At 43.2% G+C, this 15,038-nt stretch overlaps 1 protein-coding gene and 1 long non-coding RNA gene across 12 annotated transcripts in view; one reads left to right on the forward strand and one right to left on the reverse strand.

Annotated features, from left to right (window-relative positions):
- LOC147996636 (uncharacterized) overlaps positions 1-5,884 on the reverse strand; it is a 95,040-nt gene extending 89,156 nt beyond the window's left edge. For 4 of the 10 annotated variants that reach the window (XR_015677269.1, XR_015677251.1, XR_015677254.1 and 1 more), the window contains exon 1: positions 5,492-5,884. This is a non-coding gene — a long non-coding RNA (uncharacterized LOC147996636). Of the gene's footprint in view, positions 1-5,487 lie in introns of all 10 variants that reach the window. The other 6 variants (XR_015677268.1, XR_015677271.1, XR_015677258.1 and 3 more) reach the window with 3 other exon arrangements.
- Negr1 (neuronal growth regulator 1) overlaps positions 5,848-15,038 on the forward strand; it is a 736,493-nt gene continuing 727,302 nt past the window's right edge. Inside the window, exon 1 of one of the 2 annotated variants that reach the window (XM_087631810.1) lies at positions 5,848-6,364. In XM_087631810.1, coding sequence (XP_087487936.1) covers positions 6,207-6,364 — 158 coding nt within the window. In that variant the 5' untranslated portion in view covers positions 5,848-6,206. 2 annotated transcript variants of the gene reach the window in all.

A 15,038-nucleotide genomic window follows, 5' to 3' on the forward strand; every position in this document is an offset into this window, starting at 1 on the left:
TTCCATGCCCAGTATTTATCAGTTATGATGTTTTATTCTTGTTGTCAGCTGATTTGGTGTACAATCATGGTGGACTGAGAATTGTGTACCTGAGGGTGTTTCAGAGACGGCCAGCTGATGGGGAAAGACCCATCCTGAACCCAGGGGCCAGGATCCAGAGGCTGGAGACCTGGATGCTGTAGAAGAGGGAAGGGCAAAGATGCTATCCCCAGCATGAACGCCTTCAGCACCAGGCGCTGAGAAGCTCTGCCCCTTCCCAGGTCTGATGACCACCTGCTCTCTTGAGTAAACCTATGAAGGTGATACAGATAGCCATCTTGGGGTGTGTTCGGTTGGGAGCAGATGACCCTGTCTTCAATCTGTATAGAAGCAGATACACAGCCCAATGCTTTATCAAAGTTTCCTTTAGTGTGTATCTAAAAGCGATTGCTTTCAGAACAAGAGGAAACAAGGGAACAAACCTGGGAGGTTATTGTAAATTTTGAAAGGTTTTCATATAGTTTGTTAAACTTTATCCACTTCAAACATGGGTCCTTTCCTCTGGTCTTTACTTCCTTATGAGTATCATAATCCACAGTGAGGAGGTTTCTAGAATTCCTTTTGACTTTTGAACCTATTTAAAATATCCATAGTTTACATGCTCCTCCTTTACAAAATTAGGAGTAATAATTATTCCAAATGAAAGCTGCCAATTCCAGTCAAAATGCCTTAAGCTTACACAGTAAGCAGTCCTCATTCACATGCACAAAAGACAGAGAAATTGCCAAAGAACAAAGAAAGAAGGAGGTAGTTATAGAGACAGTAAATGCGGAAAATAAACACATCTATATTGAGTAAGAACTTTTGACGCATTATGAAAAGGAATAACAAAATGGCATACTTATTTGGAAAAATGACATTTTTTTGCCAAACAATTAAAAACATCAAATTTGATGTTTTTGTTATAATTCATATACCAGATGCTCCTATGGGTGTTTTGGAAGTAAAAAGGATCATTAAGATTATTAAATGAAAGTTATTGCTTTTTGTAGAATCCATGAAAATATGTAATGAAATGTACTTAAATCTCATCTTACAAGCAAAAGAAAAAAAGATTTTAGTGCTTGAGAATTTTTTTTCTCTCATACTTAGAAGATTCCTGTTGAAGCACTTGGTGACTTTTGTGGCATCTCTCTGGGGAATGTAGGGAACTTTGGGACACAACTTGGGCACCATCCCCACCCACCCTAGCAGCTCACAGACCTCTGTGCTGTGACTCACTGCTTAGATGGAATGACTCCACTGGTCAATAATTCCCCTCTTCTTTATTCAATATTTATTTCTCAGGCTGCCTACCCTGTAGGTCTAATGTAAGAAACACAGAGGCACAAAGGCCAGAGGCAGCTCTTCCTGGAAGGCAGTTAATCACTTAAAGCTGAGACTTGTCATTTCAACTCTGACCTAAATCTAAGAGGACTTTCCCCTGCACCTACCTCAGAGCAGCCTTTACCAAAGACCTGCATATGGGGGAAGGACACACTCCAGGCACCAAGAGAGCTGGTCACAGTATATGGCCACAGCACAGTACATGTGGGCCACGGGAAAGTGTTGAATTGGGGCTAATTATTACATCCTCCCCAATTTGTCTAACCAGATCTCTTCAATGAATCAGAGTTAAGTGTAGCCTGACTTATGAGGATCATGTCTGTCTTGGTAAACTTCAAGGCAGTATGGTGTGGGCCACAGCCCTGCCTCATCAATGCGTGTGTATGTGTCTCTGTGTGTGTGTGTGTGTGTATGTGTGTATATGTGTGTATATGTATGTGTATGTGTGTGTATGTGTGTATATGTATGTGTGTGTATATGTGTGTGTATGTGTGTGTATGTATGTGTGTCTGTGTGTGTGTCTGTGTGTGTGTCTGTGTGTGTGTCTGTGTGTGTGTATGTGTGTGTCTGTGTTTGTGTGTCTGTGTGTATATGTGTGTATGTACGTGTCTGTGTGTATCTTTGTGTACGTGTGAGTTGGGGGGGAGGTTAACTACACAGATGTTTATAATTGTGACCTCTGACCGAATGTTCAGTTCTTAACTTGGAATGGTTCTGTGAGGCAAGATACTTAGTGATGTTGGAGAATGATAGTGCAGTCACCCTGTCCTGGTGCTGATAACTTTTATCTGCTGAGGCCACAGAGCTCCTGAGCATTTGCCAAGGCCATCCTAGTTACCTGGTTCCAAACTTCTAAGGGGCTCGGCTGAGAATCTCTAACAATTCCCTAAAGGTGTTGTTGTTGGTGGTTTGTTTTTAATGTTTTACAGTGTATTAAAAATGCCTCAAACTTAAGCCTGTTTGTTTAACTCAAAATGAATCACTGGGCAAGTGATCGAGCAGTTAGCCTGGCTTTCACTTAGATGCTAGGTCCTGCCCTGCCTAAAATTCTCCATGCACAGAGACTAGTGAGCTGGGAGTTGAAGCTGGCTTCACTCACCATCAACAAAAAACAAATAAAGCAGTTACTTTCTGCCCTATGTTTTATAATAGTGATCTCATTTGCACTATTGAATCTTAAAACAAAACTCTAAAGACCTTTTATAACAGTCTCCTTTCCAGGACCATTGAGTGTTTAAAAACATAAGTCATAGGCATGAGGAGAGACCAATGGACAAGTGCTGGTCATCACCACTTGGCTCCACATGGCTGTTCTGAATCAACTCCATATCGGTCATTTGATTTCTTTAGAAATAGCGAGACACATGCTTACAAAGTAAGACACAGCATCTCTGTCAGCTTCTATAACATCTGACCAGGGTTCCATCCCATGAAACCCCATCAGGTCACCAGACATTTGAAGATAGTGTGGCCTTTTATTCTACCTGTTTCATTTTCTTTTTTTTTTTTTTTTTTTTTGGTTCTTTTTTTTGGAGCTGGGGACCGAACCCAGGGCCTTGTGCTTCCTAGGTAAGCGCTCTACCACTGAGCTAAATCCCCAGCCCCCTGTTTCATTTTCTTACTTGGTTTTGCTCTAGAACCAAGAATTCCAGAATTTATATCTCTACTGGGATGGATTCTGAGACCTCAGAAGCAAATGCTGGAAACCTAAAAAAAAAATCCCCTCAGATATGACCCCTCAGAAGGGTCAAAAGGTAAGCCACAGTCACATGAGGTTAAACTTACTTCCCATTTCCCCGTTTAATCAGAGGACAGTATAAACGTGCTGGGATAGAGCAACTGCCCTGCATGCATTCCTTAACTGTGCCAGACTTACAAAAAAATTCTAATATCCTGAAGAGTTAAATTGGGGTTCTTTCATTTGTTCTTTCATTTCCAACATTGATCACCCTGGTTTCCCCTTCACTTTTACCTGGATTGGTTCTGTAAGAGTTAAGTGTTTTCTGATCATTGACTAGAAGCCCAGATAGAAACTAGAAACAGGAAGGGAAACTCATTGCCTTTAAATAGAAGTGGCTCCAGTTTCGGTTTACAAGCCTGAAGGGTTGTTGTACATATTAAAATTGCTGCAGAGCTCACTCCTTGGCCACAGAACACCCCCCCCCCCACAATCCCATCCAACGCCGCCCCCCTCCCTCCCATCACCGCTGAAGATGTTAGTCTCTGGGGAAAGCAGTTAGGAAAGAACGTCTTTCAGTGGCTTGTACTCGAAGGCACTGGCTCTTCGATCACTGCATACAATATCATTAAACTTTGGCTCAATGCCAGAAGCTGAGCCTTCTGCCTCTTTTCATTGGCGTCTAGTTTATCGATAGCGAAATAATACCGCATGGAACTAGTTGGCCAGGTAGTGGGAAGTCAAGTCTTCTAATACCTCGTTTGTCCTAGATAATTTTAAGCTTTATCCAGAGTGCGCTGCCAAGAATGTTAAATGAAGTACACAAGAGGAGAGCTTTAGGTATCTGGCACCAATATTAGTGGGAGGCTGTCATTTGACAATAATTTCCCTAGCACAGCAGACGGTAAAGAAAAATGTTTTCATTCATCCGCAAATGACTAACATTTTATTGATGTTTCGAAATGCGGCTGAATACTACCGCACTTTCAATTCCCGAGCGGGTTCTGAGAATTAAGCCTGAATACTAATCAGATCAGTAGCTCCTGCAAAAAAACCTCTTGGTTAATTGCTGTGCCTCACAGGGAATCTTCTGCAGGGTAGTGATGTTGTTTAGAGGCTCCTGGATAAGTCGGTTTGGGTGGTCTCGGGCGATGTGAGTTGTTGGCCCTACCCCATCTATCCTTAAGACACTGTGATAAATAAAAATAAAAAACAAAAAGCCACCCTGGGTACCACCAACAACTACGACTCCTGCCTGCCTCATCAAGAACTCAGTCTGGGGAGGAAGCCGGATGCTGACCCCTGCAGAGATCCTTGCTTCAGTGCGCTCTACTGCGGCGCCCTGCAGGCGTTGAGAAAGAAGGAGTTCAAATGAGCATCAGTGAAAGACGAATGTGTTTTGTAAATACCACTACTGGCAGGAGGGGGGGGTGGACCAAGTGGGGAGGGTAAGTTATTTCTAACCACCAGCTTCCCAAACTCTTCACGGGCACTGGAACCGCTGTTCTGGATTCAGATTCTCTCATTGATTTGCAAATCGCCTGGAAGAGCTCTAGGATCTTAATGCTAAAAATGAGTGCCAGAAGGGGGCGGAGTGGGGGGGGGGGAGAGTGGACTATGGGATGACCCTGTGCTTTGTACCCAGTTTTGCCTTGACCTGGGCGTCGGCTAGCAGACGGCCAGGGCACTGCTTGCAGCTTGAGGGGTTGAGGTTACTGCTCAAAGGAGGCAGGTTCAACCCAGCTGGTAGTCGGTGAAAAAAAAATAATACACAGGGACTCCTTAAAGCCGAGGAATGCCTTGGCTTCAACCTAATGCGCGAGTCTTCCGCCCAATAGGCTCAAATGGGTTAAACTGCCTCTTACATAACAGAACCGCCTAGCTCCACACAATTAAAACACTGATTGCAGCCTCCTCCAACTCTGCATCCCAGCAAGGCCCGCCCATCCCTCCCATTGCGCCTGCGTGTCGCGCGCTCCCGGGCCCCGCACGCGCCCTGTACACTGTCTCCCTCTCACAAGTGCACACTCTGTGCTGACACCACACGCTCACACACACTCATGCGCAAGTTAGAATCAAGACGCACAGAGAAGGGCAGGCGTTCTCCAGTTCGCACAGGCGGACTCACACACGCACTAGCTTTCGGTCCGCAGGCCTGAATAGTGTTCCCGCAGAGCGGCAGTGCTGCCACAATCCCCGCTCATCTCCAAAAGAGGGTGAAAAGACATAAGCACTGTAAAGAAAAATAAGGAAGGGAGGGGAGGATAGAGGGAGGAGAGAGAGAGAGAGAGAGAGAGAGAGAGAGAGAGAGAGAGAGAGAGAGAGAGAGAGAGAGAGAGAGAGAGAGAGGCTAGCTGGCAGTTTCTTAACAGCGCTACTAGCTAGTCAGGATTAAAAAAAAAAACCCATACAACAAGACAACAACAACAAAAAAGCCAACTCACTCACAGTCTTGGGCGTCATGATGGCGCCGACCCCAACTTGAGCACTTTAAAGTCGGGGGCCCGGGGAGCTGAAAGAACCGGAGGGCCGGCCTGGCCCCCATGCCCTGACTTCCCAGCCCCGCGGCTCGCAAAGCTCTCTAGCTCGTGCTGTCAAGCCGGACTAGACCTCGGCGTATCCTCAGTCGCCCTAGCTTCCCTGTCCCTCTCCTTCCCTCTTTTTGATGTATCTCTTTCGCTTCTCGGCCCCCCTCCCAGCTTGGTCCTCCATCCCCGGGCGGGGTTGCTACGGAAACGGCCGCTTGGCAACGCGCGCGAGCCCGGGGGCCGCCGGCCGCTGCTGCGCCCCGCGCTGCCTGCGCCGCCTCCCGCGCTCTGCTCGCCCCTCGCAGGACGGTGTGCGGCCGCCAGGGATTAGCTACGCTCCGGACGCGGCCGGGCGCCCCGAAGGAGGTGGAGCGCGGTGCCAGGGGGCGGGAGGGGAGGGAGGGAAGGCAAGCTGCAGAGAAGCAGAAAGGAGGCGAGGCCGGGGAAAGAGGGAAACTACGCCCGACAACTAGGGAGGGGGCGAGAAAGAGAAGAAACCCACCCACCCACTCAGAAAAAGGAAAAGAGGAAAAAAAATCTCGTGTGGCGCGCCGCCTGGTTATCGGGCAGCCTCGCCAGCAGCAGGGGGTGGGAGCCGACGCTGCCGGAGAGCGAGCAGCCTGGCAGGCACGGACATGGTGCTCCTGGCGCAGGGCGCTTGTTGCTCGAACCAGTGGCTGGCGGCGGTGCTTCTGAGCCTGTGCTCTTGCCTCCCGGCTGGGCAGAGCGTGGACTTCCCCTGGGCGGCCGTGGACAACATGCTGGTGAGGAAAGGTGACACGGCGGTGCTCAGGTAGGGACCGCGCGCCCTCTCCACACTTGCCTCAGTCTGTCTTTCCGTCCCTTTCCCTCTCTGCACCTTGCTTTACTGCGAGCGTGAATCCTGCTGTTGCTCACGAGCAAAAACACCACACCTCAGGCTAGCCACGCATGACCCTTCCCGGGCTCCCGGACCCCGGGGCAGGGGACTGGTTGGATTAGGGAGAGAGGGAAAGCTTTCTAGGCTGCCCGGGGTTAGGGAGTATGGGGTTTGAAGGAGGGGCAGGTGCCACTTTGTAGCTGGGTCTCCGCTCTGCTGCCAGCAGTACTCCAGGAGTCTGACAAGTTTACAGGGCTTGTTTCTGCTTCACTCCGTAAGCGACTTTTCTCAACTGCTGGCTCTGTGCTCCATTTATTTTCCCTCTCACTTGAACAGTAAGATCCAAATATTCCATTCAGCTTTCTCCCCCTCTTGTAGCTATTCTCCTTCCTTGTTTTTCTCTTCCTCCTTCCCCTATCCAGTTTGTCCAACTCCCTCTTCAGTCACCCCATTGCCTCCTGTCTCCTGTTTACCCCTATTCTATTCCTTTTCCACTGTTTTGCCCTCACCTTAGGTCCTGTCATTCCTTATTCCCCGTTTCTCCAGATTTCCCTTTCCACTAATTTTTGTTCCTCACCATAGCCCCGGTCTTCCCCTCCCAGACCCTCATCTGTCTTTAGCTTTGCCTCCCATGCACTTTTCTGTCACACCCACACTGAAGGTCCAGTACCATTTTCAAATCCCATAAATCTCGATTTTATGAGCACACTCCCTCTCAGCTCTTCTGTCCTCTCACACACTGGCACTTCCCTCCTGTAAGGAACACTTCACACTCAGATTCTCCCTCAGTGTTTAAAGGGTGAACTCCACACTCACCACACACGTGAACGCCCCCGCCCCACACACTTCCCTTCCTCTTCTCTCTTTAGTTTTCCCTCTTGTTTTCCTCTATTTTCACTGAGCTGAGCGTGTGGACAGAGTGTTTGTCGTGAAAGGACCCACCCCCCAACCTGTTTTCCCAGAAAGCACACTGCTAAGTGTGCCCAGGGAAGATTTCCTTTCCAATTAGATATAAATTGATGACCAGTAATACTTAAGAGCTAAACAGGGTTCCCTGCCCTGCCTTACTCACTTCCCATAGAACCACCTACCCCTCCCAACCTGGTTTGCTTTGCCAATCTCCCTGAAAGATCTTCGCTCTCTCCACTGGGTGGTAGTTTGCTTATGAGTACAGATTACATGAAGCCAGTATAATACATGCATGTCTAAGGTGGGGAAGAATGCTTATTTATGATTGAAGCAGGCAACGTTTTAAATTTAATGATGTAGGTTTGAGGTATGACTTAAAGCTTTTTAATTGTTCTTGAGGCCAGTTACACAGATCAGTTCTAATACATGTTAATACCTTGTTTTAAGGACATATTATTTTTTGTTAATTGTCTTGAGAACACAAAAGTAATGGATTTTGCTACAGTATGGTAGAATAACTTTTCATTTTTGACAAAGGCGAGGTGTGCTTTGTCACGGAGCAGATGTGAATTAAACTCCCCTTTATTCACATTATTAGTTTCTTGGTAAGTTTGAACATCAGCTTTAGGTGCAAGCTCGAATTGAAGAAACAGAAATCTGTGTGCATTTGAAGTAGCAAATGGCTAGAGTATGACAAGCGGCACCATTTTCAGCCTGAAGGATTTGATCCCTCACTCACATCCTGGTGAAATACCTTGGCAATTCCTTTCCTAATGAGCAGTTTAATAAGTGTTATGGCCAATTGAAGTATCCGGAGCATGTTCCTACTGTGGTATGTTTCTTGCTTGCTTATAGACTTCAGACCTCATCCTTGTATGACACACTTGAGCTTTATAGCATTTTAGGGAACTCTTGACTCTTGAAACTTCTCAGTGATATTAAGCAATTGTCTACATCTTAAGTACCGTTTTTGTCACTGGAAGCAATTTTATCTGCTTTACTCTTTTCATCAATTTCATAATTCTATATAAATTCTCTAATTATTGAACTTTTTGATCACCCAGGTTTTAGGGACGATTTATGATTTATTTATAGGAGATTGCATGTTCATTAAAACATTGAACATTGCTCTCAGTTCTCTGTGACTTCCTTAGCATCTGGTATTGACTTTGCCCATGGGCTGGTACAGGTGGGCTTGGGAAAGAGCAGATGGTGGCCAACTCAGGGGACATGCTCTCATTAGAAGATATATATATATATATGCTATTTTGTTACTCGCTAGAAAAACAAAACTCTACCCTACAAACATGTGCCCCATTCTTATCAAAGAGTGTGAACTAAACACTTAAGAAAACACTTAACAGGTCAATATGACAATTTATTGTCACTTTTTTTAAAAATTATTACAGCACATTCCTTAAAGCATCTTATGGAGAGTAGTGAGATAGCTGTGGGCAGATCTCTCGGAGTGCTAAAGCCTGGGAAATGCAAACATGGCAGTTAGTGATGTAGGTGCTCCAGATTGCTAATGAAGGGCAAAGTCAAAGGTCAGCTGATACACTCCTGTCTCCAAAGTGCCAGGGAGTCGGTTTTTTAAAGAAAAGAATAACAAGCAACTAAAACCTTCCCTTGAGTGGAGCTTGTAACACAAAGGAAACCCTGCCATTTTCCACTGTCTGTCACCTTGTGAATGGTCACCACTGTTTAGCTCACCTAGAGGAAGTACAGTGAGTTACAGGTAATCACCAAGGTTTCAGCTCTTACCCTCTGTCTTTTCAGGCTGCCAGAAAAACACACCCCTCTGAGCCACTCAGTAGAACTGTGTGGACATTCTAGGCAAAGCATTTAATGATACATGTATTCAACAGAGTAATTCTTACATAAACTTTTTATTTCAAAAATACATGAATTTATTTCCAGAATACATCCTAGTTTTAAAAACATCATTTCCCCCATTTGTATCAATATAGAATTTGATGTTCACTAAATTCAACTGCATTATTCTATTTCTAACAAAATGTGTTGATTGGTAAATGGGGAGGTGTACTTTTTCTCCAGTCTTCACTTTGCATTTTGTTGTATGTAGCAGATCTGAGTCATTGTGTCATTTGGTGACAAAGCAGAGGACAATCAAAACAAGGACTTCTTTAGGACCCAGGGCTTCTAGCCCTGAGGAGCAGAAGCAAAGAAATTTACATATAAGTCAGATGACTTTTTGGTGATAACTAAAACATAATCAATTTCTTTGTTCTCACTTTACTGTCAAATATTGTTGGGCAAACAGGTTGAAGATGCCTGTGGTCTTTGTAAACAGTTACAAACATTTGTATCTTCCCCACACCTGCACAGTTCTTTGTTTTGGTCATTCTTTTTCCAGACAGGGTTTCTCTGTCTGTCTTGGAAACTGCTGGTCCTGGAACTCACTTTGTAGACCTGGCTAGCCTCAAACTCAAAGAGATCTGCCTGCCTCTGACTCCTGAGTCCTGGGATGAAAGGAGTATGCCACTATGCCCAGCATCTGTGCAATTCTTAAACATTTCATTTTCAAATCTTTTTTATGATGTTTATTCATTCAGCCATTCTGCATGGATTTTGTAAATTTCCAGCCACTTCCCTGATATTAATTCAAGATAACTTACTCTGTGCTTGTTGTGCTTTTAATTAAAGGAAGGAAGGAGGATAGGGAGGGAGAGAAAGAAAGTCTTCCTTACAAGTGATACATTCTGTTGCTTTAGCAAAAGAACACAGTTATGCATTCTATGGACTGGACTTGAGTATCAGTTACTGGGTAACATGCTGTGTGGCTTTTGGGGAGAAGGGCAGGTGATGCACATTCAGGAGAGTACATGTCTTCACAGAGGATGTTTCTGCTGGAACCATAATCTTGCCAATAGATTTAGAAATGGTACCTTGAGTATTCATTCCTGTAGGCCAACACATTTGCTGTTTTCATTCTACATTAAGTAGTCTGGATTGAAATGCATACTGTTGGTTACAACAAATGATTTATGTATGAGGAAGTGGAATCACCAATAAATAGAAGTCAATTAGATATCCTTAGGGAAGACCATTGGGATGTCTCCTTGTAAGCTGAGTCCCTCCTGTACAGCAAAGTACCATATTCTCCCAGTAAACTGTTCATCAGCACGAAGATCTTCAATTTGTAACATTAAGGTATTATTTGAATGCTCATGTGCTGATTTGATAGACTTCATAAAAGCATATCCAAAGCTCTTAAGGAAGGAAGGTGCCATCCTTGATTTTAATTGTTGACTTGAGCTATCTGTGATATGTCATGTGTGGTGATGTGTCATATGATGTGCTGTCATGTGTGGCAATGTGTCATGTGTGGCAATGTGTCATATGTGGCAAGTGTCATGTGTGGAAGTATGTCATGTATGATTCCATGTATGGTGGTATGTCATGTGTTGGAACATATGTGTGGCAACGTGTCATATGTGGTGATGTGTCATGTATGATGTAATGTGTGGCAGTATGTCATGTGTGGTGATGTGTCATGTGTAGTGTCACGTGTGGCAATGTGTCATGTGTAGCAATGTGTCATGTGTGGCAAGGTATCATGTATGGTGTCATATGTGGTGATATGTCATGTGTGGCAATGTGTCATAGTGGTGATGTGTCATGTATGATGTCATGTGTGGTGATGTGTCATGTGTGGTGATATGTCATATGTTGCAGTATGTCATGTGTGGTGATGTGCCATGTATGGTGATGTGTCATGTGTGACGTCATGTGTGGCAATGCTGAGAACTATTCTATTGCCAGGTATGCTACATGGCATATCAGCTAATAACAATTTATTAATTATAGAACCACAGAGTGCTTTTAAATATGTCTAGATAATTGTTTTGGCCAATCTAATTATATCAGAATAATTCAATGATTCAAAATTTCTTTTGGTTGTGTGATTATTTTGCATATAAGCCTACTAATGAACTTACTTTAAATGTATTTTTCATAATTAAGTTGCTCTTTGGAATAAGAATTAATACTTTATTTTTTAAAAGTTTATCAAAAGTAGTGACAGTGTGGTGTGTGTCAGTGGTCTGTGGCCCTGTATCCCCTCTGGTTCTTTGTGGGTGGGAAGAAGAGGGTGCGATTCCCTAGACTTTGTCCCTTTGCATTCCTTATTTACTATCAGTGGGAAGATGAGATTGAGTGACCAGGGTATTTCTCCGTTTTCCCTCCCCTATGACTCGAGGCTGTCAGAAGAAGTATGTCTGCCTCCACCAGAGGCAGCTTCCTTCTGACCACAGCCACCTATTCCTGCAACTGGGTCTAGTCACTAGGATGCACCAATCTCCTTAGTGTCTGGAGAGTTCCCGTTCCTTTATAATAAATTCCTACTTTACACCACCTCTGCTTTAAATACCTAGGAAGCTAAATTTTGTTTCTAAAACCCTGGCTGGCTTACAATAAACTAACGATATTCTGGGCTTTATTTTTTATATTTCACAACAATAGTAATAATACTAATAATAAACTAATACAATGCTAGGGCTAGGGACTGGAACTAGGGCCTCTTCCATGATGAAATCACTCTGTATAACATACCCTCAACTTGTTTCATGTCAATTATGTTTAAATAAATGATTCTTTCACCCATGGTGTGTGTGTGTGTGTGTGTGTGTGTGTGTGTGTGTGTATTCTTGAGGGCAACATGCTAAGTCTTTTCCTCTCTCATGAAACTTTGGTATTGGATTACATGTGGTTTCATAGATATACCACATGTTATACATCAACCAATGATAACAAGAACTTGCTTCCAACAAACTGGTAAAATCTAGAATTTTTCCAGCAATGATCACTATCAAACAGGATGTTTCTCTTTCTCTGGTTGTTGTTTTGGTGAAATTAACATGACTGACGAAATTAGGTGATAGATTTTAATATTTAAATTATGTGATAGATTTTAATTAAGTGATAGATTTTAATATTTTAAGGAGATGAAGTTTTTATTCTTCTTTGCTGTATTTAGTTTGGAAAATCATGGAGTTTTAAGCCTTTGGGCTGCTGTTCAGCAGACCCTGGGATCTGGATTTTATGAGGGTAACACAGAGAAAGTGTGAATTAATGAGTCAGTGAAGGAGAAAGTGAGGGACAAGCCCATTTACAATAGTTAGAGAGGCCTTTCAGGATTTAGTAACATACTTTCTTTAATGCTTCTGGATTTTTATGGTGATGGAGAGCCAATGTTCCACCCATTGAATCTGCAAATCAACAGAATTCGTTGTCTTTGTTAATGTCTGCAAAAATTCTTTGTAGTTTGTCATATCCTTATTGGAAAAACTCATTTTTATTTTCTTTTTTACTTTCATTTTTTTCTTTGTGTATTTTTATTAAATTCCTTTTCTTCCTTCAACACTTCCTATATTCTTCTCACCTTTCTAACCCCACATAACTTCATGTTTCTTCTCTCTTTGTATTTAAAATAAGAAAATCCAAACAAAGAAAATCAATGAGACAAAAAAAGTTGCAGAAATAAAATAAAACAAAAGCACACCCAAACCCACGCAGTCCTTTCTGTATGGTTAGCTAGTCCTTGGCATGTGTGGGACCTGTCCTGGTGAGTGGGTGATACACCCATTGTCACTCCACAGAAGAAAACCCATTGTCCCTTATCCATCTGGTATCAGTTGCAAATGGCTTCTTGGTGGTGGGACTTTGTGTCTAGCCTCTCTTCTCACAGCTGGGATTGTTCTGGTTTGAATTTGTGCACGCCATGGCTGTGTTGCCATTGTCTGTGAGTTCCTATGTGCATCAGGCCTGTTGTGTCTGGAAGGCGCTGTTTCCTAGGAGTCATCCATCACCTCTTAGAGTATTTCTGCCTCCTCTTCTCAATAGGTCCCTGAACCTTGAGGAATCGGCTTTGATTAAGACATTCATTTAGGATTGAGTACTCCAAAATCTCCCACACTCACCCAACTCACCAGTTGTGGGTCTCTGTGTTAGTATCATCTACTAAAAGAAGATTTTCTGATGAGGGCTGAGTGAGGCTCTGACTTACAGGTAGAGCAGAATGTCATTAGGAATCCTTTTATTTATTCATTCAGCTGAATATTAGTGTTAGGTTTCCCCCTAGGTCCATGACTTACTCAGGGTCAAGTTCTTGGCCTTGTCAGAAGTTTCAGGTATGAGTTCCATCTGAAGGACTGGGTATTGAGTATAAAGAGTGGTTGGTTACTCTCATAACATCTGCAGTACTTTCGTAACAGACTGTCTTGCAGGATGCTCACTCCAGTAGATCTCAAGGTTTGTAGCTGGGTGATATGATTATATTTCTCCTCCAGCGACATACATAGTACCTTTCAGTACCATGAACACAAGTAAGTAAGAGTGATGGAAGCTTCAATAGTGGTGTGGTTTTCCACAAGACCTTTATCATTAGTTATCCCTCCCTACATTCCTTTTTTTTAACCTGGTCTTCCCATCCCCTCTCCGTTTAATCCTCCATTCTGGTTCATGCTTTCTCTCTTTATAATGTAAATTTCACTGTCCCTTTCCTTAGAATATCTGTCATCCTCACTGTTTCTTTATTAGCTACCTAAACTATGTGGTTATTCAGATTGAAACACTCATATCTAAATCTTAAAAGCTAAAACAATTCTGAGTCATAAAAGTGTCCCGGATACTGAGTTGTACTCCAGAGCTGTAACAATAAAGACATCATGGTGTTGGCATAAATCAGACCTGTTGGTCAGTGGAACAGATATGAAGAAACATATACAAATCTACACACACATAAAGATACCTGATTTTTCAATAAAGAAGCCAGAAATACACTGGGAAAAGGACAGCATCATCAACAAATGATGCTGGCCAAACTAGGTGGCAGAATATAGAAGAATGCAAATGTATCCATACTTATACCCTGCACAAATCTCAACTCCAACTGGATCGAGGACATCAACACGAATCTGAATACCTCCTGAATTTTACAGAAGAGAAAATTAGGAAAAGTCTGGAACTCGTTGGCACAGGGAAGGGGTTCTCTGAGCAGGAGACCAAGAGCACAGGCACAAAGAAACAACAAATAACAAATGTGACCTTGTGAAATTGAGCAACATCAGCATGGCAAAGGATGACATTATTGAAACATTATTTAGCAACTACCCATCAGAGAGAGGATTAGTATTTAGGATATATAAAGAACTAAGAAACTGAACATCCACATATGAAGTACCCAATTAAAAAGCAAGGTATAAAACTAAGCAGAGTTTAAGAAAGAAAGAAAGAATGAATGAAAGAAAGAAAGAAAGAAAAAAGAAAAAAGAAAAAAGAAAGAAAGAGAAATTCAAGTGGCAGAGAAGAAACTTCAACATCCTTAACCATTAGGGAAATGCAAATCAAAACTACTTTGAGAATTCATCTTGCACCAGTCAGAATGCCCAAGATCAATAAATCAAGCTCATGCAGGTGAAGATGTAGGATAAAGGGAAGGGGGGAATGCATCCATTGCTGGAAGGAAAGCATACATGTACAACCACTATGGAAACCATGTGTGGTTCATCAGAAAGATGAGAATTAGTCTACTTCAACATCCAGCTATACCACCCTTAAAGCTATACCCAAATGATGCTTTGCCCCACACCAGAGACATTTCATTTATCATGTTCATTGATGATGTATTTATGATAGCCAGAAACTGGGAAAAGACTAGATGTCCATCAACTGAAGA

This window comes from Rattus norvegicus, chromosome 2 (genome assembly GCF_021556685.1).
Source record: "Rattus norvegicus strain SHRSP/BbbUtx chromosome 2, alternate assembly SHRSP_T2T, whole genome shotgun sequence".
In the NCBI taxonomy this organism is placed as follows: domain Eukaryota; kingdom Metazoa; phylum Chordata; class Mammalia; order Rodentia; family Muridae; genus Rattus; species Rattus norvegicus.